The following is an 18,767-nucleotide window of genomic DNA, read 5'->3' on the forward strand; positions in this document are numbered from 1 at the left end:
CCTGCTGAAGTACACAGTGCCCTCAAGTGGAATTACGACAAACACATTATCAAAAAAGAAAAATTTAAAGCAAGAGAGAAGCACTTCATGCTAGCTCCGCCTCGTCCTCACTCAGTAGTGCACAGATGTTTCGATAATGTTGGTTTTGCCGGGGTGCCCAGCCCTTTGCCCTGTCTTGGGTAATCTCCATAACTCGTACAGGTGACTTGGCTTTTGAAAACCTGCCATTATAGAAATAACCTCATTATCTTTAAGGCATGGTAAAAGAAATGTTATCCTGCATTTGGATCTGCCAGATTATTTAATCATCCCATGAAAGATTAAACTTAACATTTAGTTCTTTAGTTTTAGGAGTATTTAGTTTCTAATCCCAAGAACAAAATAGGTAAATATGATAGTGCTATCAAATGCTGCTGCTACCCAGAATACTGAAAATGGATCCCTCTCAAAGAAGAATAGAATAAACGCTGTGTTTAGAAACCGAAACGCCACATTCATGTAACAAAGAATAGATAGGAACTGTTGTTTTCAGTAAGATAATTAATTAAAATAATGAATGAAACTCTTAATCTGAATTAATGAAATTGTACAGTTTTTAATCAATTAAGGTAGGGCCGAGAAGGCTATTGTAATTGTGGAAAATTAGTATTTTTGGAAGGTTTTAAATGAAAATTTGAAACTGGAAATCACCTTTTGTGAGTTCCTTTCTGGTATACATAGTTAAAATTGTGATATAAAGACATTTTATATCTGATAACTTATTGCAATTATATTTCCTTGTTACACGTAGTCCAAGTTTTGATGGCTACAGAATTGATCTTCTCAGATATCTTTAATCAGATTTACCATATCTGATATTTACGATTGTGAGAAATTCAATGATTGATGGTTAATATGATTAACATTTGCCTAAGGATGAAATATACAAGATTAGGGGAGTGAAACTGAGTCAGAGATAAAATGTTCCATTATCAAAATATGGCACACAAATAAATGAATCATGGTTAAAGTTTCAGAATGCGATTTTATGATATTTTATCGTTAAAAGATATTTAGCATAATAGTTTGATGGGTAACCTTTTATTTAAACTACGTGCACATATAAAAATAATAGCCTTTTTGATTTATGTGTTTTTTGTCTGAAGATAGCAGCTTATCCATTTAAGTTAGGCAGGATCTATTAAAAATGCTACTTTTTAAAGTTAAAAAACGTCAGAATGTATATACATATATATATAATTATCTTTTACTAGAATTTGATTTTACAAATTTCAGTATCTTGAACACATGGATCTCTGTAATTAAATATGTAAAATTACGGTAGATGCAAGTAATATAAATCTTTTAACCTTTTGAGATATTTTTGGAAGTATTTCATTTGTGTGTGTGTTTCTACTAGTTGAATGAGCTCTTTAAAAAGTCTTTAACCTTAATTGTAGTTACGTAGAATGAGGAGTAAAGTTTCTTTTTGCTTGTCCCCCAGGCATTTTGACTTGCTATCCTTCTACAGCATGGGCACCAAGTTGCTAAAAACGTGCTTCGGGACTGCCAGTGAATTTATCTTTTGCGGTTTCACTCCAAACGTCGTAGTTCCCTTTTTTATGAGTTAATATTTTGGAGTTAACATCACAATGAGTTCAGGCTTATGGAGCCAAGAAAAAGTTACTTCACCCTACTGGGAAGATCGGATTTTCTATTTACTTCTTCAGGAATGCAGCGTTACAGACAAACAGACCCAAAAGGTCCTTAAGGTACCAAAGGGGAGCATAGGACAGTACATCCAGGACCGGTCTACGGGCCACTCCAGGATACCTTCCGCCAAAGGCAAGAAAAATCAGATCGGACTAAAAATCCTGGAGCAGCCGCACGCAGTGCTCTTTGTTGATGAAAAGGACGTGGTGGAAATCAGTGAGCAGTTCACAGAGTTGCTTTTGGCAATCACCAACTGCGAGGAGCGGTTCGGCCTGTTCAGAAACAGGAGCAGACTCAGCAAGGGCCTGCAGGTGGACGTGGGCTGCCCCGTGCGCGTGCAGCTGAGGCCCGGGGAGGAGAAGTTTCCTGGAGTCGTGCGCTTCCGGGGACCCCTGCTGGCCGAGAGGACAGTGTCCGGAATATTCTTCGGAGTGGAATTACTGGTAAGTTTGAGATACGCCGTTTTAGGTGGCCGTGCGTGTGTTCGCGTTCACGTGCCTTTATTTGTATGGATGCGTGTATTTTTTTTTCCCCATTAAATACCAAATATTTTCCTAGACGTCTTCCGTACAATTCATAATCCTTAGGCTTCACCGTTGAGTGGCAAATCGAGATGGTCCAAAGATGATGCATTGGCAGCTTTAAAAATGACCTCCTACGGTGGGAAATGCAGACGGATCATGTAATTATCGAAGACTTTCATATCTGAGAAATTTTAACATTATCTTTTTCAAAAAGGAACTCTACCGATGGTAAACTAATCACTTCACAAAGCTCAGTTATCTTGTGACGTTATCATGTGTAGCTTTCTCAGTTTTTCTTAATGTGTGCTATTAAGTGATTGGATTTGGATATGAGTTTTTTTCTTACTAAGTTGCAGCAACTTAAACTTGCCCATAGTCGTCCCCAGTAATATATGTGAAACTTATCTGGGAATTTATTTCTACTGAAAAGAGAACCAAGAACTCGTGATAGGTTTTCAAAATTAATATTAATTCTCGAGAACTTAAACGTCAATTCCGTTTTGATATTCTTGCAAATAGAGTTTCAGGCCTCGTTTGCATCTTGATTTGATTTTCTAAAGCATTGATTATAAAACTGCTGGGGACTTGGGTCCCAGCTGTGGCAGATGCTCGCCGGGTTCCCAGGCGGCTTCACCGAGCCGCTTCTCACAGCGGGCTTCCTCACCTGTCCAGCGATGCTGCATTGGTTCAGCATCGCTGAACAGTACGTGCTCAACAAATACAGCTAACGTTACTGTTATTTTAAAGTAAAATTTTCTTTCTACGACAGAATTATTGTTAAAATGACAGTGTAGGGTCCAGTCCAGCTTTCTCACAGTGGAATTATGATTTGAAATTATCAAGTACTTTTATTTTGGCATCAAATGCAGCTTCTTTCTTATTCGTATTAGTTTTTTAAACACCTTAAATCCAACAGCAACTGCTAATAATTATGCTTCTTCTGTGTGTCATTTAGAATTTTTTCGGGGATTTCCCTGAAATCCTCAGAGTGAGTCTTTTTTTCTTGTGGATTATCTTTCTATATCTACCTATCTATCAATCAAACTTTCCTCCCCCTCTTTTAAAAACTAGGAGGAAGGTCGTGGCCAGGGGTTCACCGATGGGATCTACCAAGGGAAACAGCTCTTTCAGTGCGATGAAGACTGCGGAGTGTTTGTTGCGTTGGACAAGCTCGAAATCATAGAAGATGATGACAATGGCCTGGAAAGCGACTATGCAGTTCCAGTGGACGCAGTGCAGGTGGAGCTTCCTCCTCTGGAAATAAACTCCAGAGTTTCTCTGAAGATTGGAGAAACTGTCGAATCTGGAACAGTCATATTCTGTGATGTTTTGCCGGGAAAAGAAAGTCTAGGATATTTTGTTGGTGTGGACATGGTGAGTAACTTTCGAGTTATATCATCTTCATGAATATATCCATTTTGTGACCAATCAGGGACAAATTAAACACCGAATATTTAAAATAGACTAATTTGGAGTAATTTAAAGACCGTGTTCTATACTGGAACATCCATACCCTACCGAAAAGCACACCTAAATAAAAAGAATCGCTTTGTCTTTGGTAAATACACATTGGAGTCTAGGTGGAGAATTACATTGACTCTTTTTCCCCATTTAAACCGCAGTAATGTTTTCCATCTTTAGATCTGCTCTATGATAACTGGCCAGGAGAAAAAAAATACCCAAATATGTTACATAATGTCTTATTTTTCTTTATTTTGAAAAGGTTTTTTTTTTTTTCTCATCTGCGTTTCTCTTTTTGTAATATTTTTCAATATTTTATTGGCTGATCTGATTTTAATGAGTAGCATAAATATCATTTATGGAAAATACCTGAATGGAGGAAAAACACATCACTTTAGAGTATTTTTTGCAGGATGTCACTACTCAAAAAAACTTTGTTGCCACCCAGTCCTCTTCTTCCTGTCTCTGTGACTTTGCCCATTCTAGGGACCTCCTACAAGTGGAATCATGCAATATTTGTCCTTTTGTTTGTTTCCTTGCGATCATATATTTGTTAATAATGAGTACATCCCAGGGTGGCAAGTGGAATGAGATCTGTGGGGTTACGAGAAGGAGAAGAAAAGGCTGAGAACATTTTTATCATAGATGGAGAAAATAGATACAGAATTATTAAACACTAGAATGAGTTAGGGGAGGGTGTGAGAAATAGACTCTTGCACTCTTGTTTGTAGTGATTCTTTTTATTTAGGTTTGCTTTTCAGTAGGGTACGAACGTTCTAACATAAATTTATCTGTTGCTTGGAGATTCTAGAAAATTCTATTTGATACCCATCAGTAAGATAAACATTACGACGTCATTTAGACAAATGCTTGCTGACTATTTGCCTCGTGACAAGTTAGAGCCAGAATCCAGCCCGTGGGTCCGTCAGGATTGCTGATGGCCGGGCACACTTCAAACCACGGTTCTGCCAGCGTTCAGCATCAAGTTAGAGGAGAAGGCGTGGGCCGGGAGACGGGGCAGGTTGGAGAAGGAGGGCCGCTGGTCATCGGGATCAGTTTCCCCTCGCTTCGGGTCACGTGGGCCTCCAACTGAGCAAAAGCCGGGCCGACCTCCCCTCCTCAGATGGCAGCCTGGAGATCACCGTGTTGACTGGGCGCGGCGGGCTGCCCAGGGGTTTGGCCCACCAGCTTCTCCCCCGGCTCGGTCTGTCCTCCAGTTGGCTCGTGCACGCATTCATTCACCCAGACCCTCTCGTGTACTCCGTGAAAGGGAGTTCTGGGAAACGCAGAATTCTCCGTCTCCTGTTTCCAGCTGCAGTCAGCGCGTGTGCATGCGGGTTCTCAGGGCCGGCTCCCTCTTAGTCCAGCTCCACGCACAGCGCTGTGCCGGCTGGAGCCGCGCTGGCCTAGGAACTGATTAAACATAAATTCTCCATTTTGGAGGGGATTCTTGCATACCCATAAAATGACAAAAGAACCATTAAAAATCGACTTTCTATGTACAGAAAGGCATATAGGAGTTCAAACTGAATATTTAAGTGCTCAGGGTATGTAAAGGAGTGATTAGAGGAGGCTAGGGCTAATTAGGGGCAGATTTCTGGGTGAAAAGAGTACATTATCAATAGATCTCCCCATGTGGGTGGATGTTAGTATAGAACCAGTATTTACTGTCCAGTAAAGCATGACAAGTATTTTTGATTCCTTGCTAATCTTTGAATTTACTATAGCTTGATTATTCTTGGATCTCATTTTTACAAAAAACAAAAAAAACAAAAAAAACGCCGAAACACAAAAAGCCTTATTACTGCGGCACATATTACTGATCTATTTTCTTTCTTTCTTTCTTTTGGAAAAACAGTTAAAATTTACCCGTGTAAATGTTTTGGAGGATTCTTTTATAGAAAATGCAGACTTTAATGTTGACGTTTTATTGAGGAGGGTTTTAAGGTTTATCCTGTTCCTTAATTCTAGGATAATCCCATTGGCAACTGGGATGGAAGATTCGATGGAGTACAGCTTTGTAGTTTTGCAAGTGTCGAAAGTACAATTCTCTTGCATATCAATGATATCATCCCAGGTATGTTTTTTTTTGTTTTATTTATTAATTAAGCAGAGTTTGAAAGATGTATTTTTTTTTTTCTCTTTCCCACCTGAGGGCAGAAAGAAAGATGTATTTTGTCATGAGGATATAATTATAAGCCTTACAATGCATTTTTAGAACTTGACTTTTATGTTATGGAATTATTGTTACATAGAATATCCTTTCTTACCGCAGGTGAAAACAATACTTACAGATTTCGATGCCGAAGTATGTGAATGTGGGGTGGCACTTATCTGCTGTTCCCTTTTTCCTCACCTGTCCATTCTAACTGGGGGGGAGAGAGCCCTCTCTGATAATTGGGGGTTCCGAAAATATGATAAACCGCTCTCAGCTTGAGTGAGAGGCTGGTTCGAACTGGAAGCTTGCAGGCAGGAGTGACCGTTTAACATCATCGAATACACAGTGGGGAGGGTTCTTGCAGGATGTCCTCCGAGATTCCTTTCGGTTTCGAGATGGCGTAATTGATCAGGCCTCGTGACTGCAGTCGGAAACAGATTACTCAGCCTCACATTTCGAACAAGTGCTGAAGCAGCCTTTGACTTTTCCTCAAACAAGTTATGCCTGACGGCTGCTGTCAACTAATTGATAGATTCCTATTAGCGGCACCTTCCCCCTGCTCTTAGTAGAATTCCAGTTATAGGCTATCAACCGATGGCAGACGCACCATCATAAAACGAACAGAGGCAGTCAGCGCTGGTGGTTCTCACTGAGCATTATGCAACTCTGAATAAAACGCCAGAAAGCCTGTGTTTAGTAGCTACAAACGTACGGGTCCCTGAATCAGATGACGTGTACTTTTTACATTTTTGAACAAACTTATAAGGTAGATCTGAATTACCACCATTTTGCTGATAAAAAAGGTGGGGCATAGGGAGGGCCAGCTCGGGCCACTGTGGACCAGGATCAAGTAAGATCCTACTTGATTCTGGCAGAGCCAGGAGTCAAGTCCAGACCTGTCAGATTACAAAGCTCTGCCCTTTTCACTCTCTGCTCACCCCAAATCCTGCGTGTGTGCTTAGATACGAAGGCCTGCATAGAGAAACGTACTGCTCAGCCTCACATGTGTGCTTGAGAATATCGTTTCCATGGCGATGTATTTTGTCTCTAATTCTATACAAGCTAAATTTTACTATAGCAAGGATCACAACTGAACAAAATGGTTTCTTGGCTTCCAGTGTTTTTCCATTGTTGCCGATTTTGACATAGAGCACTTTCGAGTTCCCCATAGGTCATTTCAGGTACTCCGTTTCTTTTCTTGTAAAAACGAAGGAGCTAACACTGGATGATCCTCGAGATTCCTTGCAGCCTGCACCTGTTTGTCCTTCCTCTTAAAAAAAAGTTAAAACTTGTTTTGTCGATTTAGGAAAAGCTTTCTATTTTGGCTTTGAGCTTTACAGCAAGAGTACATTAATTTAGTTGGAGGTGTGGGATTCAAACGCTTTATTTCAGTGTTGCTTTGTAAAAGTCTGACATACTCTGCTGTTCTTGATTTCTTTTTAAAATCAGTTTCGAAATTCTTGCAAGTTGGATTCCTAGCTATTTCTTTGCTTCCTTTTGGAAAGAAATGAGTTACATTCAGGGTAAAGCATACATGTTCATCATATTTTGCAGAGTGATAGTTAATTTACCTTTTCATGCCTGTTTGTGAAAATAACACGATTTATGATTTGGTAAATCAGAATACTTTTTGGTGTTAGAACAAATGCTTATCGTCTAAAAAGCAGTTTCGTACAAGGTCATTCATTCATTCGTTCACAGATGAAGCCCTTTCTTAGACTTCTTTTAGGTGCTGCGGCTGTGGTAGGGAGCAAAACAAAGATTCTTCCCCCGTGGAGCTTCCAGTCTAGTGAGTGAAGACAGACAGTCAATGAGTAAAATGTACGGTCCCGTAGGGGCCGATGGGTGGAGAATGGCAAAGAAGGTCGGGGAAGGGAGCGCCGGCTTGCGGCCGGAGGGGTTTTCCTACTTTATCCAGGGTGGTCCCCGTGAGCCTCTCTAACACGGTGACGTCTGAGTCCTTGACACCAAGGAGATTTGAGAGTGAGCGCCACGGATTCTGCGGGAGGCCCCGAGACTTCAGCCAGCTTGGCCAGTTTGAGAAGGGACAGGTTCATTGTGGCTGGAGCGGACAGGAGAGGTGGTGGGAACTGGCGCAGGCAGGGCAGGTGGGCTGTGTGGACTCTGAGGGAGATGGGGGGCGAGAGGAGGATTTGGGGTGAAGGACAGCGTAGCCCAACTTGCGTTTTGAAATGACCACTCTGGTGTGAGCTGGAGGGCAGAAACGGAGGCCAGGAACGGGACTGTGGCAGTTACCCACGTGAGAGGTGAATGTGGCTCGGATTGGGGTGGCACATGATGTGTCGTTTAGTGTCGCCTGCTTTCGAACTTAATATGAACAGCCGGTTCTCTTAATTACTTGGCATCGTTTCCTTGAAATGTCTTTAGAGATGCTTTCCTGTGGCTGAGGGCGTTAACAGGTGATGCTGCCTGTGTGACTGTGCCACGATTTCATAGACGTTCTAACACTGACGGACCTTTGGGTTTGGGTTATTTCCACGTCCTCTTCAGCACTTGGCACTGATGAAACTTTTGCCAACCCGATGCCTGAGAAACGGTCTCTCGAGGTGGTTTTAATTTGTAGTTCGTTCCCTGAGCACGAGCAGGGCCGAATCACTTTTTCTGTGTTTATGGAACATTCGTGCCTTCTGTTAAACACGTGTTTATGTCTTTGGTCATTTTCTGTTTAGTTTTGTTTTGATTAATAAGTTCTCTGTTTTAAAGTTTTAAATAAGATATAAATAAGATGTTTTTCAATATTTTATTATGATATTTTCAAACATACTGAAAAGTTGAAAGAATTTTATACTGAACCTCCTCCCTATTTCTGCCACCTAGATCCCACAATTAACATTTTATCACACCCGCTTTATCTTCCATCTGTTTGTCCCTCCCTCCACGCACTGATCCAGCTTATTATTTTTTATGAATTTCAAAGTGAGTTACAGACATCAGTACACTTCCTCCTATTTAGCATGCATATAATTAACTAGAGATGATGAGTATTTAAGGTATTTTCCCCCTTTTGAGATAAAAGACATACATGTAATGAAATGCATGTTACATCATTTGAGTTTTGACTCATGTATATACCTTCGAATTAGTAACTATCAAGTTACTAAAATAACTTTTAGTAAGAAATACATTCACATATCTAAAATCAAAATACAAACAAAACAAAACAAAACAAAACGCAACAAAGTAGAACATCTCGTTGCCATTCTTATCCCGCTGAATCACTCGCCCCTCACTCCATCCTAGTAACTGTTTAGTTTCCTGTATATCTTTCCGGAGTTTCTTTGACTAAGTGCGCGTCATGATTCTTCTTTCCCTTTGAACACGTGGAGCATAGTATTTGCCGTGTTCTGGACCTTCCTTTATTCTCTCAACGTTATATCTTGGAGGTGAATCCGATAGAGAGGTTCTTCTGGTTTTTTACAGTGTATACTTTTCCATTATATTGTGGTTCCAAAATTTAACCAGATTCCTATTGATGGATATTTGGATCATTTCCAGCTTTTTGGTACTTAAGTTTAAGTCTTTGGTTTATTTCGTGTTCACTCTTGCGAGTGGTGTAAGGTGGGGGTCCAGACTCCTTCTTCTGCCTGTGGTCGTTTGGTTTTCCCAGCACCGTGTAGTGAGGAGACCACCCTTTCCCCCGTTGAGTGTTCTTGGCTCCCTTGTCAAACATTAGTGGACCGTACTATGCATGGGTGTATTTCTAGGTGCTCATTTCTGTTGCATTGGTCTACGCATCTGTTTTTATGCTAGCACCATACTGTTTTGATTACTATAGCTTTGCAGGATAGTTTGAAATCAGGAAGTGTGATGCCTCTGGCTTTGTTCTTTCTCAGGATTGCTTTGATTGTTTGGGGTCTTTCATGGAAGTTTTATTTTTTAATGAATTTTCTCATTTAATATTTGTTTTAAAAGTTTTTGGCATAGCATTCATTGTTCGTAAAATCCTCTTCTTTTCTGTTAAATCTCAGCCATATCTGCAGTATGTCCCTGTTTTCATCCACAGTTATTTGTGTCCCGCGCCCCCACCCGCCATTTTCTTCAACAGTCTTACCAGAAGTTTCTCACTTTCATTTATTCAAAAAACAATCTTTTGGCTTTCTTAATCTTCTTTTAGATGTATTTGTTTTCTGTTTCAGTAATTTCTGTTTTTTGTTTTTGCTTTGACTTTTGTGAATTTATTATTTGTTTTCTAAATCCTTCAGTCTGAATGCTTAGCTTATTAATTTTTAGTTTTTTCTAGTGTTTAGCATCTAAGGCTATAGAGTCTTCACAACCACCTGCCTACATTCCACAAACATTTGTTATGTAGTTACCTTGTCGTGAAATCTGAAGCATTTTGTAATTTCCTTCATGATTTTTTTATGGAACCCACGAGCTATTTTAAAATGTGCTTGTAAAATTTTCAGGTGTCTTGTGTTTTGTTTTCGTTATTATTAATTTTCAGTTCAGTTGCTTTATGTTCAGAGAGTATGGTACCAGCCCTTTGACATTTGCTGAGGCTAGCTTTATGGCCTAGTACACGATCAATTTTCAGAAACGTTCTGTGTGTACTTGAAGAGAGTGTGTTTTCTCCGATTGTAGTTGCATGCATATTTTATCTATCCCTCAGGTCAAGCTAATTTGTTATGCTATCGAAATTTTATGTGTCGTTACTGAGTTTTTAATCGCTAGATCTATCAGTTACTGAACAAGGTATGTTAAAACTTCCCAATGTGATAATGGTTTTGTGAATTTCTTTTTAATTCTTTAAGTGTTTAATTTCGAAACAATTATTTGCTACATACGAGTCCAGAATATGTTAGATGCCTAGAGTTTCAAATCGTTTTATCTTCCAGATGATTCGAACCATTTATCAGTGTGGAGTAACCATCTCTGTCACTAGTAATTCTTTTTGCCATACATTCTGTTTTGTATGATATAAATAGGTTTTCTTTTGGTTAATTTTTTCCAGATATTTCTCTTTTTCAAGATTTATGTTTTAGGTATGTTTCTTATAACAGCATGTAGTTGGCAGTCTTTCTTAATCTACTTTGACAATTTTTGTCTGAGATTTTAACTTATTAGTATTTACTGATAATTGGATTTATTTCTACCATCTCATGTGTTTTCTGTTTGTCCTATTTTTTTCTGCCCTCTGGCAATATGATTTTGGGATTGCGATGTTCTCAGCATGGTGTTCTTCCTATTTTTCCTGTTCGGAGTTTGCTAAACTTTTTGGATTTGTAAATTTTATCTTCCAACTAAGTAGGAAACATTTGAAATGTTATTTCTTCAAGTGTTTTTTCCTGTCCCGTTTAGCCTTCCTTCTTTGTGACTTCAATTAGATACATGTCAGAGTTTTTTAATACTGTTCCTTAAGTCCTTGAGGTTCTGATAATTTTTTCAGTCTTTTATATCTCTATTCTTTACATAATTCCTGTAGTTCTGTCTTCAGTTTTACTGATTTCCCCCTTTTATCTTCACTGTGTTGTTTAGCTTATCCAACGAATTATTATTTTTTTCAGATATTGTCTTTTTAAGATTTTAAAAGTTTTTTTTAAGACTTTCCACTTAGTTCTTTTGTTGTTGTTGTTGTTTTTTAAATAGTTTTATTTCTCTGGTGAGACATTGCTATCTTCTTCTTCACTGTGAGTGTGTTTTCTTTTACCTCATTAAGCATGGTTAGAACGGCCTCTTAAAATTCTCCCCTGCCAATTCCAACATCAGAATCATCTCTGAATTAGTATCCACTGTGTTTATTTCTTTTGAGAATGGGTCACAATTTCCTTTTTTTGGTATGTCGAGCAAGTTTGGATTATGTCCTTGTGTTGTTTCCTTCTTTCAAATTTTGAGTCTCTATAAGTTTTCCTGCTTTTTTTCACTCCCCAAGGCCCGAGGCTAGTCGTTTTTTTGTATTTTGTCAAAGTTTGAATCTGTTATTTCGGGAGAAATGGTCTGGTATGAGCTTACTCCATAGTAAGTTATATTTTTAAATATATATTTTAGAATGTGGATATCATTTATTTAAGAAAAAAGGATTTCTCTGGGTAGGTATGGTAGTTTTTATTAGATTTTGTTTTTATAGTATTCGATTGTTTGAGATATGTCGTTCCACGCTGTAACTAATGAAATTCAGAGTGCTTCTCTTTCGTTTTAATAGCATTAGTACAAAACCTTTATGGAAGGTTATTTTAGTTCTAAACCAGCAATTTTCAACGTGGAGTGGTTTTGTCCCCTGGGATCATTTGGTAGTGGCTAGAGACATGTTTGATAGTCATATCTGGATTGGAGGTACTACTTGAATCAAGTGGATAGAGACCCTATAGCACGCAGTGCAGACCCCTCCCTGCCAACAAAAAGGGTCTGGTCCAGAATGTCAGTGTCCCTGAGGCTGAGAAAGTGCCTCAAGCAGATTCTGTAAATTATGTTAATTTTGTAATGTTAACGTGCTGGATGGCTAAGAGGAATCCTTTGTAAAATAAAATTTCTTTCATTATTTATGTATTCTTACAGGGGTAACCAATTCTGTGCTGATACTGTTTCTCCAAAATCACATGGATAAATGTAATTTACTTGTCTTATTAAATGAATACATTTCGGGTTTCCCTTTTCATTTCCTTTTTTTTTTTTTTTGAATTCCTCAAAGATAATTTTGAAGCTCAAAACCTTATTAGTGTAACCTTTTTGCCTACCTTCATTGAGTGAGTGTCTTTGAATTTTGCATTTTACAGCTGAATATAATTCATTATATTGAGTAAGTTGGGAGACTAGAGAAATCATTAGTTTAGTATTATAATTTAAGAAAGAAAAAGATACCTGAAGTACGAAGTTGGCTTATGTATAATTGATTGTATTTTTCTCAGTCTGCAGCAGAATAACGATTTGAAATGCTTTTTTTTTTAACCTCTAGAGCTGTATTTCTTTCTGTATATTTTTTCCACATCTCAATTTGGTTTGAAATGTAAATGATCTTGGGTTCTACAGTAGTACTTAAAAAAAAAAAAGAAAAGGAAGAAAAAGCTACCATTTTTGTTTTTTCCGTAATGGAATTATATATAACCTGACAAGGAATATCTTTTAGTAGTATTTACCTTCAAAAACACAATTATATTTTATTTAAATAGCGATATAGAATTAAAATAATAAAAACGAGTTACAGGAACCTCTTGGGTATCACTTGTCAGGCACACTTTGATCTTCTAGATCAGTGGCTAAAATTGTCATCATTACTGGCTCTCAGCAGTGACAAGAAAGGAAAAGAATGCCTTGTCTTTCTTTTAATGTTTGATTTTCATAAACCTTGAATAGAAGATAATTAAGAATAATACCAGCTTTTATAACATAATATACAAATTATACTTTTTTTGCCAACAAAATAAAGTTTGCAAATAGATTTGAAGAAATAAAGTTGTCTCAATGAACTTAATTGAGTTCGTTTGAATGGGTCTTCGTCTGTATTTCATATCATCATCAACACCCTTTTCTTGAGAGAAAAAAAGAGTCATGCTGTCCTTTTAGTTCCTTAATTTCTTTTTTTTGCCCAATTACCTTCGTTTGTAGGACAAAATTAATATTTCCAGCGTTTAAAACATTTTTTGGAGCAGTCGAACAGCTGGTGAGTCTAGGAAAGAATTCATCACAGTCAATTGCTTGTTACAGTGGGTTTCTGAAGAATACCTTTGACTAAAAGATGCAGTTTTCAACCTGTTATAAAATTTTTCTCTTCATTTCTGTTTCAAATGTTTAAAAACTCTAACATATCTCATTTGACATTATATTTAGGTTCTTCAAGCTGTTCTGATGAAGCACATTATTTAGTTCCACCGTTTCTGCCTTTTCTAACCCGGCCCGTGTCTTCTTTTTTAGTTTTGGGGGTCGGGAATGTAACGCTAGTTTTATTTTTTAGATTAAGCGGCGCATTCCCATTTGCACAGAATCTTAAAAGGCCATGCGAGAACCCCCAACTACCTACTTCTTTTGTATCTTTCTTGATTGTTTTCTTTGTGTTATTTAATGTTTGCACATTTTATACACTTCTTTGCATCTTTTTAAAATGATAATAATTTTAGTGCTGTCGGCATTATATAAGTGACATACGATATAATGTCACTATATAAGTGACATATGATATAATGTCACTATATAAGTGACATGTGATATAATGAGATACGTTTTAACACGTGCGCGCACCCATGCGTCTGTCACCGCGGTCGTCACCTCCGAGCACCGCCTCTGCAGTTGCCCCCTCCCATTTCCGCCTATACCCCCAGATCCGGGCAGCCACTGATCTTCGTGTGTCATTATACATTTTTTCCCATTTTCTAGAATTTTATATGCGTGGAGTCATTCAGGATGAACTCTTTCTTTGACATTTCGTTATTTTTTGACTCATTTATGTGTCTCTTTATTGCTGAGAAGTGTTCCATTTTACGGTATGTAGTAGTATAGGTGTCTCTCTCTCTCTGTGTGATCTATATATCTATATGTCTCTGTCTTTGATTCTTGCTAATATTTGGCCTTTGACTTGGATTCCTGACACAGGGACAGCTGACTTTTGTGGGGTTCTCTTCTGACTGTGGCCACTGGCGTTGCCAGGTTGCTGGCTTCTTCAGCTCTAAGTCTGGGACATAGGAGGCAAGAAGAAACCCCAAAGAAATGTCCAGCAAGTCATTCCTCAGGCCCAGAGGTGCCTAGACGTTCTGCTGTCTCCTTGCCACCTTTCAGAGTCTTTTACTTTTGTGTTACGTGTGACATCCAGAGTTTTTAGTTGTACTTTTCAGGAGGAATAGGACCAAGTATGTCTACCCACCTTCCTAAAAGTGAAAGTCATACCTTTTTCTTTTAAAACCATAGGTCTTAGGGACCGTTTCATATTAGTACGTAACTTGCATACTTACTCTTTTATGAACGTACCATACATTTTTAACCAGTCCCCTAAGCTTCTTCCTTTTGCTGTTATAAACAGTGCCGTAGTGAATGACACATGTATGTACTCCTTTGGGGGTGCGCCGGTCTAGCTGGAAGATGACTTCGTATCTCATCCGTGTCTTCTCAGAGCGCGGTGTGTTCATTCGGTGGAAGAGTCCCGCTCTCCTGAAAGAAAGCGCGTGTTTCATTTCAGGAAGATCTAACTGTGCAAGTCACTCCTCGTCTGACGTGTGCCTTTATCTGCTTTCCTACAGCTTCCCTCATTGATTCTAGTTCCGAACTGGGGATGGAGATAGGACTAACCCAGCCCCTCTTCCTCACAGCAACCCAGAGGTATTCAGGGATGAGTATCTTTGACACCTCTGTCTTCTGTTCTCCAGCCTAAACCGTTGGGGTCATTTTAGTCATTTTAGACATTTTTCCTGTGGCGTGGTTTTCAGTATCCTGGGAGATGCCTTCGTACTTGGACATCTAGAGAACAGGGCTCTGTAGTGTGGGCTAATGGTTGCTACGGTGACAGAAATTTGGGGGACAGCCTTGTCACAGTCAGAATTACATTTCCAGAGATCTGTAGGCCTTCCTCGCGTTGGGTAGGTAGTATTTTCTGACTGAGCAAATGAACTAATGAATACTGAGCATACGCTTGACCTAAATCCCCACCGTTGTCCACACGTACTTATTCTGACTCTACACTTGTGTGGTTGATTTGGGGGACATACGGCAGGTCTTTACGTTTGTCCCTGTTAGCCTTTATGTCGTTAGAGCTAGACAGTTTTCCAACATGGTCAGATCATTTTGGGTATTAATTCTGTCCTTTCATGTATTTTCAATATCGAGTCATCTGTAAATTTTTCCTTTGTGCCATCAATAAATGTATCTGAATATTTAAATGAGATATATTTTGTTCAGATTCATAATATCTTTTAAAAATAAGCTGGCTTCCCAGAAGCAGAGTCGCTGGGTCAGTGAGGATGTGGTTTTACATTTTGATGGATGATGTTCATGGCCTTGCACGGAGGTCGATCGTCAGTCTGCCTCATCCCGAATGCTGTCTGTGCAGGCTGCACTCCTGGTCCCATGGGACGTTAGAGCTCAAAGAAGGTTCTCTGGAAGTGCTAGGTCTCAGTATGCAACTCTGATGATATCGGGTGGGACCTTCCTGCATTTCTTCAATGATTTTTAATACAAAATTGTCTGATGTACCGCTTAACATCATCAGCCACAAGGGCGTAATTCAAAGCCAGATGAGAATTTGTTATCCACAGAGAAATCTACTGAAGAAAACACACGTTACTTGGGTAGAATGAGGTATTATAAAACCCGAGACCAAACATACTATACACAGCAAAAATCTCTATAAAGCAGAACTACTGATCAAAATAAATACTTTCCTTATATTTCAGACAATTTTGTATTAAAAATTATCTATTTTTTTCTTTCTAGTCTCAAAAAGTCACTGTGGGTGATACCGTGTTTGCTGACAAACAGCTCTGTCAGGCACGGCTCCTAAATGTCACGTTGGAGTCCACAGATGTGTCGTTGAACTTCCCAGGGGAAAACTTGCCAGGCTGACTTTTCTGCAGTTTGCCTGATCAGTATTTGTGAATATCTCATGAAAATCACTAGCCTTTAAGGTTTCGAGTGGTCTTCGTATCAACGAGTTTGCCAAACTTATTACACCTGATTCCAAAAAGAAGTTTCCAGTGTTTTCTTCAGAAATATTCCTGATACTTGTCTACAGTTCTCTGCATCATTAATCAGTGTGTAGTTCTCTGTCTTTCCTGTTTACGTGTATTCGTATCCACGTTTGTGTTAACATTACTATGTTTTTAAAAGCCGATATATATTCTTAACTAGACTTTTTCTAAACTGTGTTCCACGAATGATATTAATCTCAGATGCTAAGTAGACCAATACAAAAAATGTCATCAGATGAGTTCCCGTAGCACTTCCCACTAGGCGAGTCACACCGCGCATTAGCCAGTTAAGGTCCCTGTGTAATGCTGCAAACATGTCTGCTTATCTTTGTTTATCTCAGCATCTTCTAGAAATATCTGAGTGTGACACTGCAGAACATACAGGAGTGTTTTGGGGATACCAATTTGGGAAATCCTGCGAAAAGATGAGTAAGGTTTTCTTGGTAATGTTTTAACACATCAAATAAAATTGAAAGTGATTAGATTTTCAAGAAGTTAATGCATTTAGCTGAATTGTATTTGGGGTGTATTATCTTGTAGAAATCACATTTTGAAAGATAGCGTTGTTTCTGATATTTTTGATGGCCTTTAAGAATTTGTAAAATTATTGTGAAAATGCTTTTTTGCTGGAAAGAGATTTTCGTTGTTACTGATATCATCATTATTTGCTCAAATGTTTTTCTTCTATAAGAATTTGCTTTTATCTTTAAAGAACATGTTTACTGTTTCAGATAGCGTGACACAGGAAAGGAGGCCTCCCAAACTTGCCTTTATGTCAAGAGGTGTTGGAGACAAAGGTTCATCCGGTCATAATAAACCAAAGGTTACAGGTATGGATTCATTAAAACACAGTTCTTACTTATAACGTGATAGCCAATTTGCCACAGCATTGAAAAATGTTAAAAGGCATTACGACTTAATGTATGTATAGACTTAATTCTTTCAAACGTTTTTAGAAGTTTGCTAAAATTTTTTTATAGGTGGTGTGGATTAAGCCAAGAGTTCCCAGCCTTTTCTAGTTGATGAAGTTTCTGGTGAGGACCTGTGTCTTTGCTGGTCCATATCAGCTGGTTTTTGGAACTTCCTGCTCGTAACATTTGTATATTGTTCAGAGTTGCAATTGTATAAAATAATCATATATGGATAATGTCATATAGGATAAATTGTACTAGAGATTAATTGTGGATTCCGTTAACTAGATGTGGCACAAATTAAATTCTAAACCACTAAGTAAAAATTTTTGTCTCTCTTCCAGAAATCTCCTCCAAAATAGATATGGAGTTCTTAGCTCTTTTTTCTTTAGCTTCTGCATATTTCATAAATTTATAGGGTGGTAGTTATACAAGCTAAACAGCTCATTTAAAAAGTAAGAATTTTTGTTAACTCAGATATGGGTTCGGAGGAGAATATATTTTTTACAGTCATCTAGTTAACAAAACTATTTTGGCTCATCTAAAAGGGAACTGTACTTTAAGAAACATTTTATGTGATGTTAGACCCTGGGAGACTTAGAATTAAATAAATTATATAGCTAATTGTAATTTTTATGTTCTACTTTCATTTAAATATAAATTTTAAGTATAAAGATTTTCTTAAGAGGTTTGTTATATTGCAGTAGATCTTAGTTATAGGTATAAAGTATAGAGCTATCTGCTTTAAACTGAAAGAAAAATGAGATTTTGTATGGGTTCTGGAGACCCCAGTGGTCTCATCTATAGGGTAATGTCATAAAATGTCTGTGACGTAGTGACACTAATTCATTCTTACATTTAATAAATCTAATATATGAGAAACAATACTGCTTTACGCTCTCAGAGACATGGAGAACATCAAATTCCTTGATGTTGATCATCATCAAGGAATTTGATCATCAACAATCTCAAATGCTTAAACCTTAATTTTTTAAAACTTAATTTGTTTATTGTTTATTGATCTTCAACATTTGAAGATTACCTCCTTCTGAAAACAACGATTTTAAAATAATAGGTTAAATTTGTGAACCAGCAGGTTCATCGAATGAAATTGAGGGATGGTGGTTCTGATGTTGGGAAATTAGCCGTGGTATATGAAATGATTTTTTAAAGCAGTTTTTTTGTTTTTTTTTTTTTTAAATAGAGCAGGCTTTTCTTTTAACTCACTCCCGTTCCCTTCCTATATTGACTCTTAAGTGGAAGAGTCTTTCTGACATTGCCAAACGGTCACCAGATTTTTTAAAGTGAAAGACACTAGGAAGACAGAGCATGCCTGCGTGCGTCCGTTGGTCATGTAGATGGTTGTTAACGCCATGCGCGTGCTGCTTTCTCTTAT

At 38.2% G+C, this 18,767-nt stretch overlaps 1 protein-coding gene across 1 annotated transcript in view; it reads left to right on the forward strand.

The window, feature by feature from the left end:
• CYLD (CYLD lysine 63 deubiquitinase) overlaps positions 1 to 18,767 on the forward strand; it is a 41,728-nt gene that overhangs the window by 4,980 nt on the left and 17,981 nt on the right. Inside the window, exons 3-6 of the mRNA XM_025044597.1 lie at positions 1,484 to 2,135; positions 3,288 to 3,590; positions 5,649 to 5,754; positions 17,192 to 17,290. Of these exons, the coding sequence (XP_024900365.1) occupies positions 1,632 to 2,135; positions 3,288 to 3,590; positions 5,649 to 5,754; positions 17,192 to 17,290 (1,012 nt within the window). The 5' untranslated portion in view covers positions 1,484 to 1,631. The remainder of the gene's footprint in view (positions 1 to 1,483; positions 2,136 to 3,287; positions 3,591 to 5,648; positions 5,755 to 17,191; positions 17,291 to 18,767) is intronic.

This window comes from Pteropus alecto, unplaced genomic scaffold (assembly GCF_000325575.1).
Source record: "Pteropus alecto unplaced genomic scaffold, ASM32557v1 scaffold123, whole genome shotgun sequence".
In the NCBI taxonomy this organism is placed as follows: Eukaryota; Metazoa; Chordata; class Mammalia; order Chiroptera; family Pteropodidae; genus Pteropus; species Pteropus alecto.